Source organism: Brassica oleracea, chromosome C3, assembly GCF_000695525.1.
Source record: "Brassica oleracea var. oleracea cultivar TO1000 chromosome C3, BOL, whole genome shotgun sequence".
Classification (NCBI taxonomy): Eukaryota; Viridiplantae; Streptophyta; class Magnoliopsida; order Brassicales; family Brassicaceae; genus Brassica; species Brassica oleracea.
The window spans coordinates 6,689,688-6,703,613 of NC_027750.1; the positions used below are offsets into that span (position 1 = coordinate 6,689,688).

The 13,926-nt window shown below is 33.9% G+C and overlaps 2 protein-coding genes across 4 annotated transcripts; one reads left to right on the forward strand and one right to left on the reverse strand.

Moving 5' to 3' along the window:
* Positions 1–1,283: 1,283 nt before the first annotated feature.
* Positions 1,284–5,766, reverse strand: LOC106328061 (casein kinase I isoform delta-like). 3 transcript variants are annotated; one of them, XM_013766415.1, is made up of 14 exons: positions 5,611–5,766; positions 3,831–4,102; positions 3,714–3,754; positions 3,206–3,275; positions 2,973–3,121; positions 2,797–2,892; positions 2,632–2,702; positions 2,487–2,548; positions 2,351–2,414; positions 2,192–2,276; positions 1,989–2,115; positions 1,775–1,915; positions 1,607–1,701; positions 1,284–1,523 (listed from the first exon to the last, which is right to left on the reverse strand). In XM_013766415.1, exons 2-14 carry the CDS (start codon positions 3,904–3,906, stop codon positions 1,305–1,307), a joined length of 1,296 nt encoding a protein of 431 aa, XP_013621869.1. In that variant the 5' UTR covers positions 3,907–4,102; positions 5,611–5,766; the 3' UTR covers positions 1,284–1,304. The 3 variants fall into 3 exon arrangements, with proteins under 3 accessions (XP_013621869.1, XP_013621871.1, XP_013621870.1); XM_013766417.1 differs by having other exon boundaries at positions 1,607–1,698; positions 5,611–5,765; XM_013766416.1 differs by lacking the exons at positions 2,632–2,702; positions 2,797–2,892; positions 2,973–3,121; ... (1 more) ...; positions 3,714–3,754; positions 3,831–4,102 and adding exons at positions 4,140–4,210; positions 4,305–4,400; positions 4,481–4,629; positions 4,714–4,783; positions 5,222–5,262 and having other exon boundaries at positions 5,339–5,766.
* Positions 5,767–7,029: 1,263 nt separating this feature from the next.
* On the forward strand, positions 7,030–8,049 carry LOC106333217. The gene is made up of 4 exons (XM_013771687.1): positions 7,030–7,110; positions 7,308–7,431; positions 7,547–7,582; positions 7,671–8,049. Exons 1-4 carry the CDS (start codon positions 7,104–7,106, stop codon positions 8,029–8,031), a joined length of 528 nt encoding a protein of 175 aa, XP_013627141.1. The 5' UTR covers positions 7,030–7,103; the 3' UTR covers positions 8,032–8,049.
* Positions 8,050–13,926: the final 5,877 nt, after the last annotated feature.

Consider the following 13,926-nt stretch of genomic DNA (forward strand, 5'->3'; position numbering starts at 1 on the left):
GGGCCTTTATCTTTAGTACCAAAAATGTATTTAATACATGAAAGTATTGTTGGGCTAATCCAATTTCCATTTGATGTTTGGTTATGACTTAACCGTTATTTTAACTAGGAGGACTATATATCTTTGAGTTTTATTATTTTGTTATAAAGTTTTGAAAGGTATGAGTTTCAGGTTCAAGGAAAACGAAAATGTAAGAAACAAATCGTGCAAATTAATCTTTTTTGTGTTTTTGTTTTAGACTAACATTCGGTCTTGACAAAAAAGTAACAAACATATGATTCTGTAACAACCTATGATAATCATGAAAAACAAAGAATAATCGTATTTACGCTTGAAGTAGAGAGTCTTGCAAAGTTTTTTATTTTTGTCTTGCAAAGTTAAGGAGTTGCTTAACAATGACAGAATCTTCCTTGTTTCTGTAATTACTTATGCATATTAAAATGTAACATACTCCATGTGGTCCAGGAAAGATACTACTAACTCCCTCCTCACACTCCCAATATAAGAAATCTTAGATACGAGCAGCTCTCAAGAAAAGACTGGCTACATTGTCCACATATAGTAGGTTAAATCCAACACGTAAGAAAGTTAGGTTACGGATACAAAGGTAGTGGATCACATATACATGACCTCAAGAGTGTGGGAGAAGATGTTCATAGGTTAGACACACAAGATCCCAAAATAAGAGAATCATGAATCATATTCCTCTTTGGTACATCATTTAGATCAAACCCTCATTTCGAATTAAAGGCTATAGGCAATATCAATGTCCACCTTAACAACTTGTAAGAAAAGAACTAAACTCAGTTAACTCATGGGATCAGATAAATAAGAACAAAACAAAATCTTTTTAAGTTTGTTGAGAATCTGTGAAGCAGTTTCGATTTTGGAATGGCTTGATATGGTCTTTAGTTTTCAGAATTTAATGTGGTAAACGATGAATATGGCTGCAACCAGTATGCTTTTCAAACCATCATGTCTGTCTTCTCACTAAGCTTTATAGCCTGCAGGCTTATTATTATCTTCCGTAAAGAGCAAACATTTTTACTATTGCTAAAAGATCCACAATTACAACATACATATACACAATGATTCCATTTCCAAACACTGAATTTAATGTAACTTCGTCGTAAAACAAAAAAACAAAAAAACAAAGAAGACTTGCACGTAAAAATGAGAAGATTAAAAAACAACACAAAAAAAAAAATCAGCAAATTTACTGGTTTCTCTAATATAGAGAGTCGAAGCTTTATATGATTAATACAAATATGACATGTTTTTTTTTTCTCTTTCTAACCGATAGATCAATGGTGGTGATACCTTTCGTCAGAGACATGGAGAGTCTCAATGCCTTTAATAGCAGAATCATACTGTTTCCTAGTGGAAGAAGATCTCTTCCTCTCCGACGTTGAAACCATCGCAGAGTTTCTCAATCCACTGCCCGTACGGCTTCTCTGCAGCTCCTCAGACGTTACTCTCCTCGATGATCCTGCTGATTGTCCGAACAGCGACGAGCTTGGCATCTGTCAACAATATAAAAAAAAAAGTCTATAAGCTTTTTTACTCTCCTTTGAGAAAAACAAGAAAACATAGAAGTGTTTGATACCATTGGAGCTCTAACAGTAGCTGATGAGTTCTCGAGAGCTCCTGATGTTCTCCTTCTTGATGAATCCATCGGTGGTCTCCCTCCATCTTCCTCCCCTTCAATAAACAATCAAAGCGTTAGACATCTCATTGAACTAAAGAGTGGTCCTCTGTTTTTGAAAATATTCACCTCCGTATCTGTCCATGCTGGTCAATCCTGGAGGCAAACCCGAACTGGTTCCAGCCGCAGGGCCACGTGTTGGAGGAGCTGTTAGCTGTGACTGTTGGTACTTCAGTATGGTCCAGTCAAACACATAATCGAATTGAAACCCTGCGATACAGAACATGTAAGAAAGTGTGTATCTTTTGAGGAAAGAAGGAAGAAGAAAAAAGCTATCAAGAACCTTCGCGGATGAAGAGATCTCTGAATATTCTTTTGAGGTAACCGTAATCTGGTTTATCATCAAACCGGAGGGAGCGGCAGTAATGGAAGTAAGATGCGAATTCAGATGGGTAGCCACGGCATAGGGACTGAAGGAAGATGAAACAAGTTTGTGTTAATGAAGAAGAAGTTAAGGATCAAACTTTTGTGGTTGAGAGAGTTTACCTCAATGGATGTAGAGACTTTCTTTTCGCTGATTCTCTCATATTTTTGTTTCTTGGTTCCAGCTTTAAGTCCTTGCCATGGAAGACTGAGAAAAGAGATTTATAATAAGTAAATGTGAAGAAGGAAGTGAGACAAACGAGGCATGTAAATAGTACTCACCTTCCTTTAAGGAAATACATGAGAATGTAACCAAGAGATTCCAGATCATCCCTTCTGCTTTGTTCTGTATGATAGTATAAAAGGTATTAATATAAAAACACCAAGAATCTAGAGCAGTTTTATAGTCAAAGCTTACCAATTCCTAAGTGAGTGTTCATACTAGCATATCTTGCAGTTCCAGTGAGATTCTTGTTTTCTCTACAAGATAGAAAACGAGAACTGAGTTTAGAGTTGTGCGTAGGAAGAAGAAACGTAGACTGATTACAATCCAATCATCCCACCTGTAAGGAATGTGCTGATGAGTAGTGTTATCCCTGTACTTCTTAGCAAGACCAAAGTCGATGATGTATACCTTTAGACAGAAAGTTAAAAAAGGAGTCACTTCCGAGATAATAACTTCAAAAGTAAAGTGAGAACAGAAACAAACATATAGGTGAGAAGGAAACCTGGTTGGCGCGTCTTCCTAACCCCATGAGGAAGTTGTCAGGCTTGAGATCTCGGTGAAGGAAAGATTTCGAATGGAAATACTCAACACGGTTTATCTGAATACAGTAAAAGAGTCAAAATCAGTAAACTAGTCTCTAAAGGAAAAAAAAATAAAGGATAAGCGAGAGAGATGTACCATTTGATCAGCAAGCATGAGGACGGACTTGAGAGAAAGTTTCCTGCTACAGAAATTGAACAAGTCTTCAAGACTAGGTCCAAGCAAATCCATGACCAGAACATTGTAGTCGCCTTCAACACCAAACCACTTGACATTTGGAACACCAGCTGCCATAATCAAAGGTTCATTAGAGACTAAGGACATAGTTACAAAAATAAAAAAAACAGAGAATCAAGAGATGAGCATTTTACTTCCTCCCTGTAGAAGTCTGTATAACTTGGATTCATAGAGCAGCTGTGGATGTTTTGTCTTGGCATTTTCCTGCAAAAACAAATAAAGGCAACACGCTGAGTATTTCATCAAAAGGCTACAAGAAGTAACAAATAAACCCGGAAAAGTAAGAAAATCATACTAAATTGACATACACATTGTCCATAGATGTGAAAGAAACTGTGAAAAATAAGTTAAAATCAGACTATTGTCTGTCCCACATTATCTTCAATATTGATCTAATTCAAGTAACTCTAGTAAATGTTTTTAAAGCTCTAGCCAATGTCATCTATATAGTAAACAACATATACATTGTACCACATTATCTTCAATGTTGATCTAATTCAAGTAACTTATTAAAATGTACTATTTAAGCTCTAGCCAATGTTGTCTTTTATAGTAAAGAACAAACGTTGTCTCTATCTGCAATTAAAACCTTCACATGATACTAACAAGATACAAAAATAAATATAAGCAGCAAGAACTCACAAGCTTGATGGCGACTTCTTCATTCGTTTGAAGATGAGTACCTAAATACAAGAAAAGGGATTGAGAAAATATCAAGAACATGATGTGAACGGAATGACTTGGGAGTAAAAGACGAACCGAGATGGATCTCTCCAAAAGAACCGCTCCCGATTTTGCGTCCGAGCCGAAACTTGTTCCCCACACGAGCCTCCATCAACTCCAAAGCCGACTTAAAAGAGGAAACTTTTATCCTCTATCGAAACCAAAATGCGTCTTTGAAGAAAACCCTTTAATCCAACGGAGTCAGAGCCGCAAACCCAGAATTATCTCAGGGAAAGAAGCAAGGAAAGATCGACTTTTCTGGGGAATTAGGGTTGAAACAGGGGAAAACAGAGGAACCCAATAGTCACCTTCTCTCTAAGATCCTTTGGGGCAAGTACTGCCCACCTGTAAGGAATGTGCTGATGAGTAGTGTTATCCCTGTACTTCTTAGCAAGACCAAAGTCGATGATGTATACCTTTAGACAGAAAGTTAAAAAAGGAGTCACTTCCGAGATAATAACTTCAAAAGTAAAGTGAGAACAGAAACAAACATATAGGTGAGAAGGAAACCTGGTTGGCGCGTCTTCCTAACCCCATGAGGAAGTTGTCAGGCTTGAGATCTCGGTGAAGGAAAGATTTCGAATGGAAATACTCAACACGGTTTATCTGAATACAGTAAAAGAGTCAAAATCAGTAAACTAGTCTCTAAAGGAAAAAAAAATAAAGGATAAGCGAGAGAGATGTACCATTTGATCAGCAAGCATGAGGACGGACTTGAGAGAAAGTTTCCTGCTACAGAAATTGAACAAGTCTTCAAGACTAGGTCCAAGCAAATCCATGACCAGAACATTGTAGTCGCCTTCAACACCAAACCACTTGACATTTGGAACACCAGCTGCCATAATCAAAGGTTCATTAGAGACTAAGGACATAGTTACAAAAATAAAAAAAACAGAGAATCAAGAGATGAGCATTTTACTTCCTCCCTGTAGAAGTCTGTATAACTTGGATTCATAGAGCAGCTGTGGATGTTTTGTCTTGGCATTTTCCTGCAAAAACAAATAAAGGCAACACGCTGAGTATTTCATCAAAAGGCTACAAGAAGTAACAAATAAACCCGGAAAAGTAAGAAAATCATACTAAATTGACATACACATTGTCCATAGATGTGAAAGAAACTGTGAAAAATAAGTTAAAATCAGACTATTGTCTGTCCCACATTATCTTCAATATTGATCTAATTCAAGTAACTCTAGTAAATGTTTTTAAAGCTCTAGCCAATGTCATCTATATAGTAAACAACATATACATTGTACCACATTATCTTCAATGTTGATCTAATTCAAGTAACTTATTAAAATGTACTATTTAAGCTCTAGCCAATGTTGTCTTTTATAGTAAAGAACAAACGTTGTCTCTATCTGCAATTAAAACCTTCACATGATACTAACAAGATACAAAAATAAATATAAGCAGCAAGAACTCACAAGCTTGATGGCGACTTCTTCATTCGTTTGAAGATGAGTACCTAAATACAAGAAAAGGGATTGAGAAAATATCAAGAACATGATGTGAACGGAATGACTTGGGAGTAAAAGACGAACCGAGATGGATCTCTCCAAAAGAACCGCTCCCGATTTTGCGTCCGAGCCGAAACTTGTTCCCCACACGAGCCTCCATCAACCCCAAAGCCGACTCAAAAGAGGAAACTTTTATCCTCTATCGAAACCAAAATGCGTCTTTGAAGAAAACCCTTTAATCCAACGGAGTCAGAGCCGCAAACCCAGAATTATCTCAGGGAAAGAAGCAAGGAAAGATCGACTTTTCTGGGGAATTAGGGTTGAAACAGGGGAAAACAGAGGAACCCAATAGTCACCTTCTCGTGATCTGGGGAACAACAAAAGGAATGTAGATTGTCTCCTTTGCTTTATCTCTCTCTTTCTTCACGCGCAATGGATAAAAAGGAAGCTTTGATGAATGAATGAAGAAGAAAGGTGTCGTTTCTCAAAGTTTGGGTCTTTTCTTTTCTCTTTTCCTTGCGGGTAAGTGTATTCTCAGCTCTACACGATTCCAAATATCCCGGTTCGATATAACCGTAAACCCGGTTAATGATTCTCCATTTAAAAACTCTCAATAATCATTTTTTGTTTTGTTTTTCGAACCATACGTTATGTTACCAATTCGTAGATATAGGATCTCACTAATTCTAATTTCGAATTATTAACTAGTATTAATTACGAGTGATGCATATCGGTTATTTGGTTTATTTCCGGTTTAGTTTGGTATTTGAACGTACAATCACGCGTGGAGTGAAAAAAAAACATTTTTAAAAAGCTAAAAGAAAAATAATTAATTTGGGATTGGCTGCGAGGGAGAAATGGGTGACCAAGCGTGAGAGCTACGCGTGCTCGTTGGGTGAGCGGTAAAGGTCGTTTGTCACGTGTCTTCCAATCCTGCTAAATATCTTTCTTTCTTTTTGTCGACCTTCTAAATATCTAATGAGTCAAAAGTTCACCGTAATACGCACGTGATTCGTATGTTTCCTCCGTATTTTGACTTTCCTGGTCTAAATTCTAAGTCGTACGAGGAGATTTAAATAATTGTACAGTGGTCGATTGAAATAATAACAATAACTGGTTTCCAGGAGCAAATAATCAAACAATAACATGCAAGTATTTTGACAATATATTCAATTTTTTTTTGAACAGAATATATTCAATATTTCTATGTGATTTGATTCTACCGTTGAGAAAAAATATGTGTGATTCTATTATACTGTAATTGGTTTAACAAGATTTTATAAAATCGGATTTTTTTTTTTGACGTCATAAAATCGGATGTTACAAAGTAAATAAAAGGTTTTATAATGATAACCGTTAAACTACAAAATTAAACTATATGAACTTTTAATGGTTATATACCCAAAATAATCAAGGGAGTGCTCAGATAATAGAAAATAAATGAATTGATAGACAAACCATAAGCATTACATTTGGAATAAACCATTAACAAAGCTTTTCGTTCTGCTTCTAAAGGTGCTGATCCCATTCCCAAAAATGCTAATCCCCAACACCATTTGTAACTCGGCGAGTGTCCGTGGTACAAATAATATGGGAGGCCCATAACAAGGTGGTTATGTGGCGTTGCAAATTAAGAAATGAGGGATTAATTAGCATTAAAAACATTATTAAGTGTGGGACCCAATATTTGGTAATACAGTCTGGCTCTTTCATTACAGGTTGTTGTTTTCAAATAAGAAGACACCAATTCCATGTTGGAGAGATCATACAAATTCCTTAGACAGATTTTCCCAGAAAAACCCTTAGAAAATCCTAAATCCTCCCATTTTCTCGTCATACAAACAAGAAGATGACTGGTAAATTCTTCTCGAGGGTTTATGTTCTTTCACAGTCGCGATGAATCTCGCTCATTAGTTGATTTATTCTTCCTCTCTCATCAAATCGATACGATGAAATCTCCTTCTTCGTTTTTGACTCTATCTATGATTGTATAATTTTGTTTTGTAATTCTTACAAGCCAATTTACTTATTACAGATTTTTCTATGGTGTTAGGTGACACGAAGGTTAATCGTGGTGAGATTGATGAGAGCAAAGTCAAAGCGCCAAACATGTTTGAACGGGCCAAAGAGGAGTTCGATGCTGTTGTTGGGGCTATTCATCAACGCAAGAGTTCCAAGTTTGTTTTCTTTCGAGGATTCAATAATCATGTTGATTATCAATTGCTTACGTTAGCATCAGTTAGCGTGTACAAGAAGTTTGCTCACGTGTTATAACTCCTGTTTTTTTTTCAGGGACGAATCTGATCAAATGGAATTCAAATCCGCATCATTGCATAAAATCAATAACACCAACGTTTGTATAGTTTATGAGTTTTGTGTCTTTGTTCTTGATTCTTGTTTTGTTTCACATGGTTTAAACAGAAGATGAGAATAAGAAACCGAATATGATGAGAAAGGCCAAGGAGGAAATAAAATCTCTGTTCCATTCCAAGGAGAAACCTCATCATCACAAAGAAACTCATGGAAGGAGTGATGATATCGATGAGAACACACATGTAGATGAAGTGAAGGCTCCCAATGTTTTCGAGAGAGCCAAGGAAGAGATAGAGGCTGTCATCGACACCATCCATTCCAAGAAGAAGGAGACTGACGGTTCTGATTCTCCTAAGCGTTCCCGGTCTGTCTCACCGGAGAAGGAGAGAGCTGGATTCGGATGCTCTCTTGGAAAGGGGCTGGAAAAGATTTGTGCTCCTTGGGGGAATAATAAAAACGATTGAGTTATATTCATTATGTTTGATGATATCATGAACTTGTATTCTAATTGTCTCTATCAAATTTGGTTCAGTTTTAATGAGTTTGTTGATGTGTAAGTATTGAGTTGTCACCTTAACATACTAAAACTTGTTTTATTCATATTCCAAAAGCTTTAGAGCACCCCCAATAGAAATATTTTCGGCTGAGCTTCCCGTATTTTTTAAAAATCTGCAATTAAATACTAATATAAATATACTCATACATAATATGTATTTTAAAGAACATTTTGGCTAGAACCCCATCAGGGGTGCTCTTAGTCTTTCTAGCTTGTTTCTGGATTCTATGAGTACTATTTTGTCCGTACTACAAAATCTTAGACATGTTATTCATATTTTGAAAGTTCCAGAGGCTTTTTAAGGAAACTTTGTAAAATATACTTTTATCATATATCTTTGGTTAATATTGTATTTTTACGTTTGTTATATCGTTTATCACTATTACTTTACATCTACATTGTAAATATATATATATATATATATATATATATATTTAAATTAACATATATTAATGGTAAAGATGTTCACAATCCCACCTATATAATTCTATGTTAATTTTTTTAGTATAACAGTTTTATTTTTGGCTAAAATTAATATATATATATATATAAAGTTAGATATATTTTTGTTAGTATATTAATTATATTTTCATAAACATTTATAGTAAAATTTTAAGATGTTTGTCTTAATCTCCAAAATACTATGCACATCACTGTCTAGCTATACTCGTCAGATCAATAGCTACAACGAAAACTTGGTAAAAATTAACATGAAGGTGTCCAGTTGGTGATCTATCAATCTGGTATGAATTTTGAAAAGGTTTACTCTATGCAAAACAAAAGTACTATTGTATGATATTTGATGTTTATAGACTTATAAATAATTAAACTTACACTACCAGTTTTACTGAATTATAGACCAATGATTCGTGATATCCGTATAGCAGGTTGTTGTGCCACAATTGCTTTGCGCTCGTCATTCTTTACCTCCTTAAGATACTCGAACTCAACAGCGATTTCATAATGAATCTGCATAAATGTAGTTTAATTTATAATTAACATTCTTTATAATTTCAAAAATAACAAAACTTGAAGCATAGTCACATTAGCTCAAAATTTTCAACTAGAGCAATGGGAAACATCATTATCAAATGTATTTGGGGAACATTGCCTCGAACTGCATATTCCTTTACTTGATGCATAAGTAAAGGCCTTTTTACATTTTAGATTCCATCATCTTCTTTGGAAGGAACATTGTTCACCAGAAAATCTTTGACTTGACTTGGATGTGATAGATTTATGTTGTAAAGATCTTGTATGACCCTTGCCAAAACAATAACCCAACATATGGTTTTATAAGAAAAAAAAAAAGACAAGCACAAAAAGTTGTTGATTAGTATTTTAAATTGACGCCATAATGCAATTAATCAGATGAATCAGATGTAACTTGAAGTTTTTGAAATATATATATATATATAAGGATCTGATATTTGATTCAATTTCATTATTTGTGTATTTTTTTTTGTGCACTCATCCTTTGAGTTTATTGTATTTTGCTTATGTTTTGCTTATTTTGGGTTTGTACATGAATAAAAAGCCAAAACAAAAAACTTAAGTCTAAATCTGACTACACTTTAATTGTATTTTGTAGTCATGGGCATATTATCCGAAACCCGAAAACCGAACCGGAACCGAACCGAAAAAACCGGGACCGAAACCGGACCGAAAATTACAAAAACCCGAACGGTTCCTATATTTCTAAATCCAAAAAACCAAAACCGAACCGGGACCGAACCGAGAACCGAACGGGTACCCGAATATTTTGAATATATTAAAAAAAATATTATTTTTAATTTTAATATATATAAAATATAATTTATAAATAAAAAATATCTACAAAAATCCGAACTACCCGAATAACCCGGACATGTTTTCGGTTTTTTCCGGGTTTAGATCGGGTTTTCGGGGGTTTTTCGGTTTTTTGGGCTTTAAACCCGAACCATACCCAAATTATTTGTAATACGGTTCCATTTCGGGTTTTATAAAAAAAATAGAAACCCGACCCGAACCCGACACTATCCGAACCGAACCGAAAAATGTCCGGTTCCTAAACGGTTCCTAAATATCCCAATCCGAATAACCCGAAAACCGAATAAACCGAACCGACCCGAACCGAAAACCCGAATGCCCAGCACTAGTATTTTGCTTATGTTTTGGTTATTTTGGATTTATACAAACTTAGGAAGTTACATATGTTTATTTAAAAAAAATAACCATATTAGATTGTCTATATACACTATAATTATGTATATAATACATTAAACTAGTTAAAAACTAGTTATTTATTCTTACTCCATCTCTATCTCTGATTCTTCTTCATTAGTCATGATACATTTGCCTTTCTCTTGAGCATGTTTTAATGTAGAAGACATAGTTAGTCTTTTGAATACAAATACAAGTTACAAACCCCAAATCTTTGTGCTTTTAGTTTGATAACATACCGTAAATGGCTTCTTTCTTTTGTCCTCATCATCACGTAGTCCATCTCTTGTAGACATGTCGTAAATGGAAGAGAGAAATAAAAGTTTGAGTTATGTTCTGTGGAGTTATTTTATAGATGGAGTTATTTTAACTCAAGACCCATGAATAATCAGCTGATCATACTTACAAGCTAACATAGTTCTTTACAAATTATTTGAAATAGATATTGTCTTGCTTCATTAAAAAATTGTCAAAATTGTTTTACTAGATTCATAATCAAAACTTATGGATTAATTCAACAGTTTAAAAAGAATGGTCGATTCTTGCATCCTAGTCTCGATAACCGCAGCCGTACAACTATGTTTCATGTGAAGTTATAAAATGACCAAAGCCGAACAATTCATTTTTGGATGATAGAGAGAGTGGGGAGACTGAGGAGCTTCAGTTCTGTTTTTTATTCGGAACGACACCATTTCACGACATCAGCTCTAACGTTTTTGTCTACGGAGTTAAGAAGTCAAAAGTCAAAACCGTCTTTATCATAAGAAGTTTTCACGGCGCATTTAAGTTTTGAAGACAGTGTTTACAAGAGAACTAATAAACATAAATTGCATCCAATATCCAAAAAAAAAAAACATAAATTCACCAACTAATCAAAATCACCTTTTCTTTCTCTTATTATTCTACAAATTTAATAAATGATCTCATTAATAAATAGCTTTACAAAGTTTTTCTCCAGCGACGGCGAATCAATTATGAATATGTTTTTTGGTAACGAAATGGAATTTTCCATAGCTCCACTTTCGCATCTGTCGAACCGAACATATTATAACTGAGTTTCACGTAAATTAAGTAGAATATTATAACAAGGTTTCACAATAGAGGAAGATTCCACATTAGTTGAATCTAATGAAGTTGTAAGTTGTAAAGTACTTTTGGGGACTATAATAATGAAGAGATGGAATTGGAGAAACATGATACTAGTAGCCAGGTTTTGGCAGATTCTAATATTCCTCAGATGGTTGTACAAGAAAATGTCGATGAAGGGGATGATAATGACAACATGCTTATAGGAGATGATTTACCAGTCAAAAGGCAGGAGGAGTCTCATGTCTCACAAGAGGTATTGAATAAAAGATGAGATGAGACTAGTAATATTACTTGTTCTGGTGTTGAATGTAGATAAAGTAGACTGAATTTATGTTGCTGATTATATTATTAACTACTATGTGTTTTACAAATTTGAGTTTTAGCAGTGTTTCAGTGACATAAAAAAGCAATTGATTCAGATTGTTAAATCCCCTCGACTGAATTTTGTTAAAACAAACTCAACAATTGCAGCCGATAGTAAAATAATTTGAAATAATTAATAATTTTGTAAGATATGATTCACCAACTTCATTAAAAAATGTGGCACAGGCACATCGTCGAACCACAATGTCCTAGTTCTCAATGTCTTTTCAACAAATAATGAATTAAAGACGAGAGTTGAGATGCACTACTAAAATATCCCTAACGCTTTGTTATTTCTCATTTGATAACTAATATGTAAGAATAGTGACAATAGCAAACTATGAAATAGTTGAATTAGTTGCAATTTATTCAACGAAACTAAGACCAAATACATCACTGGTTATATATAAAATGGATGAGATGAAATTGACTTTGAGATTAATTTTGTAGCTTTTGATATGTATAATCATATACATTGAAATTTGGTGCTTGTTTCACATTTTCACTATGCAACAACTCGTTAGAAAATAGCAATATTGAGAATGGTTTAAGCACTATTGAACATAGATGTTTGCATGCATGCAACAACCACAAGAGTTGTGCAGTCGGGACAATGTGATATTTGATGCAAACAAAGGCATTAACAACATCAAAAACACTTTCAGTTTAAATGTGAACATTAATTTTAAAATGATAATAGTTAATTTATTAAATTATTTACTAGAGATAATTTAATCCACACAATTTGTAAAATATTTTTCTAAAATATGTATTAGTATTTTATTGTGTGTTTCTTAATTCAAACATTTAGATCACATAGATAGTTTGTAATAAAATAAACACACTTATTGTGCATGATACTTATTTCAAATTCAGCATACTAGATGTACTTCACATATGAAATCATTTATCTTATACCATCAAAAGCATTGCCACAATTTAAAATTTTAACATAAGACTTTTTTTAAGGTTTGATGTATAGTTTCCATTAGCTTCGGCTTATAATCAAACTCGTTTTCAAACTTAGCTATCAACAAAATAAAGGGAAATTGAAAGGAAATAAAAGAAAAGATAAATGGTTTAATGAAGAATGAACAAATAACCAAACCCGCCTAGTGAATCATTATATATTTAAAGGTTAATATCGTTTTATAAAAAATAAATAGACTAAATTTCATTAAACTTTGCAATTATTTTTGTAGTTTAATATATTTTCATTTTTGCATTGGGATTTGATGACTAATCTATTTTACATGTTCATTTATGCATCAACTTGTTGGCAGTAGCGATAGAGAGAGAGAGAGAGAGAGCGGTTCAAACGTTATTGAACATCGGTGTCAGTCATGCAACAACAACTAGACTTGTTTATTCATCACATAGTCAACCATGTCAAATTTGATGCAAATGAAGGCATCATCAACCTCAAAAGCGCTTTCAGTTTCATGAAATCACCTGGTGTTTGCGTAGAAAGTTAATGCGGTAGTTATGATCGACAATTGGGGTTAAAAAAATGCAATCATCCACGTGTAAGTAAATTATATTCTTTATTTTTCCTAGCTATGTAATGATATTACATATAAATAATTATGATTAACTATGGTTTATGTTTTTGGTTGATTAATTACCATATGGTAGATGATTTACTCATTTTGATAAACATTGATGATGATGAACATGAAGAGATAGTTAGTTAACAAAATGTTGTTGATCTCATACAAATCAATAACGACATACATGCTATAATTATACTAGAAGCGTATGTTAAATTTCAAGCTTGTTTTATTATTGATTTTTGGTTCAAGTTGAATCTAATAATATGTCTATTTTGTAGAGGATTTATCAACATGACCTTACCACATATCCATGTAACCCGAAAGTGCATAATGTTCTTATAGTTGGATTTGGAGATTTCGAAGGAAGAAATTACTAGATTGTGCAGAATTTGTGGAGAGAAGGTTGGGGGAGATAAAGGATATGTGTAAGTGTGTAGTATTCCCAGACCTAGACACTCAATCTCCTAGTTTACATAGATCATTATTCCTAATAAAAGAGACTATTTGAGACATACAAGACCAAATGATGAAGCATGATGATTTAATTTAAACTTTTTGAGTCTATGAAGGCAATTACGAAAGAACTGAGCATGATG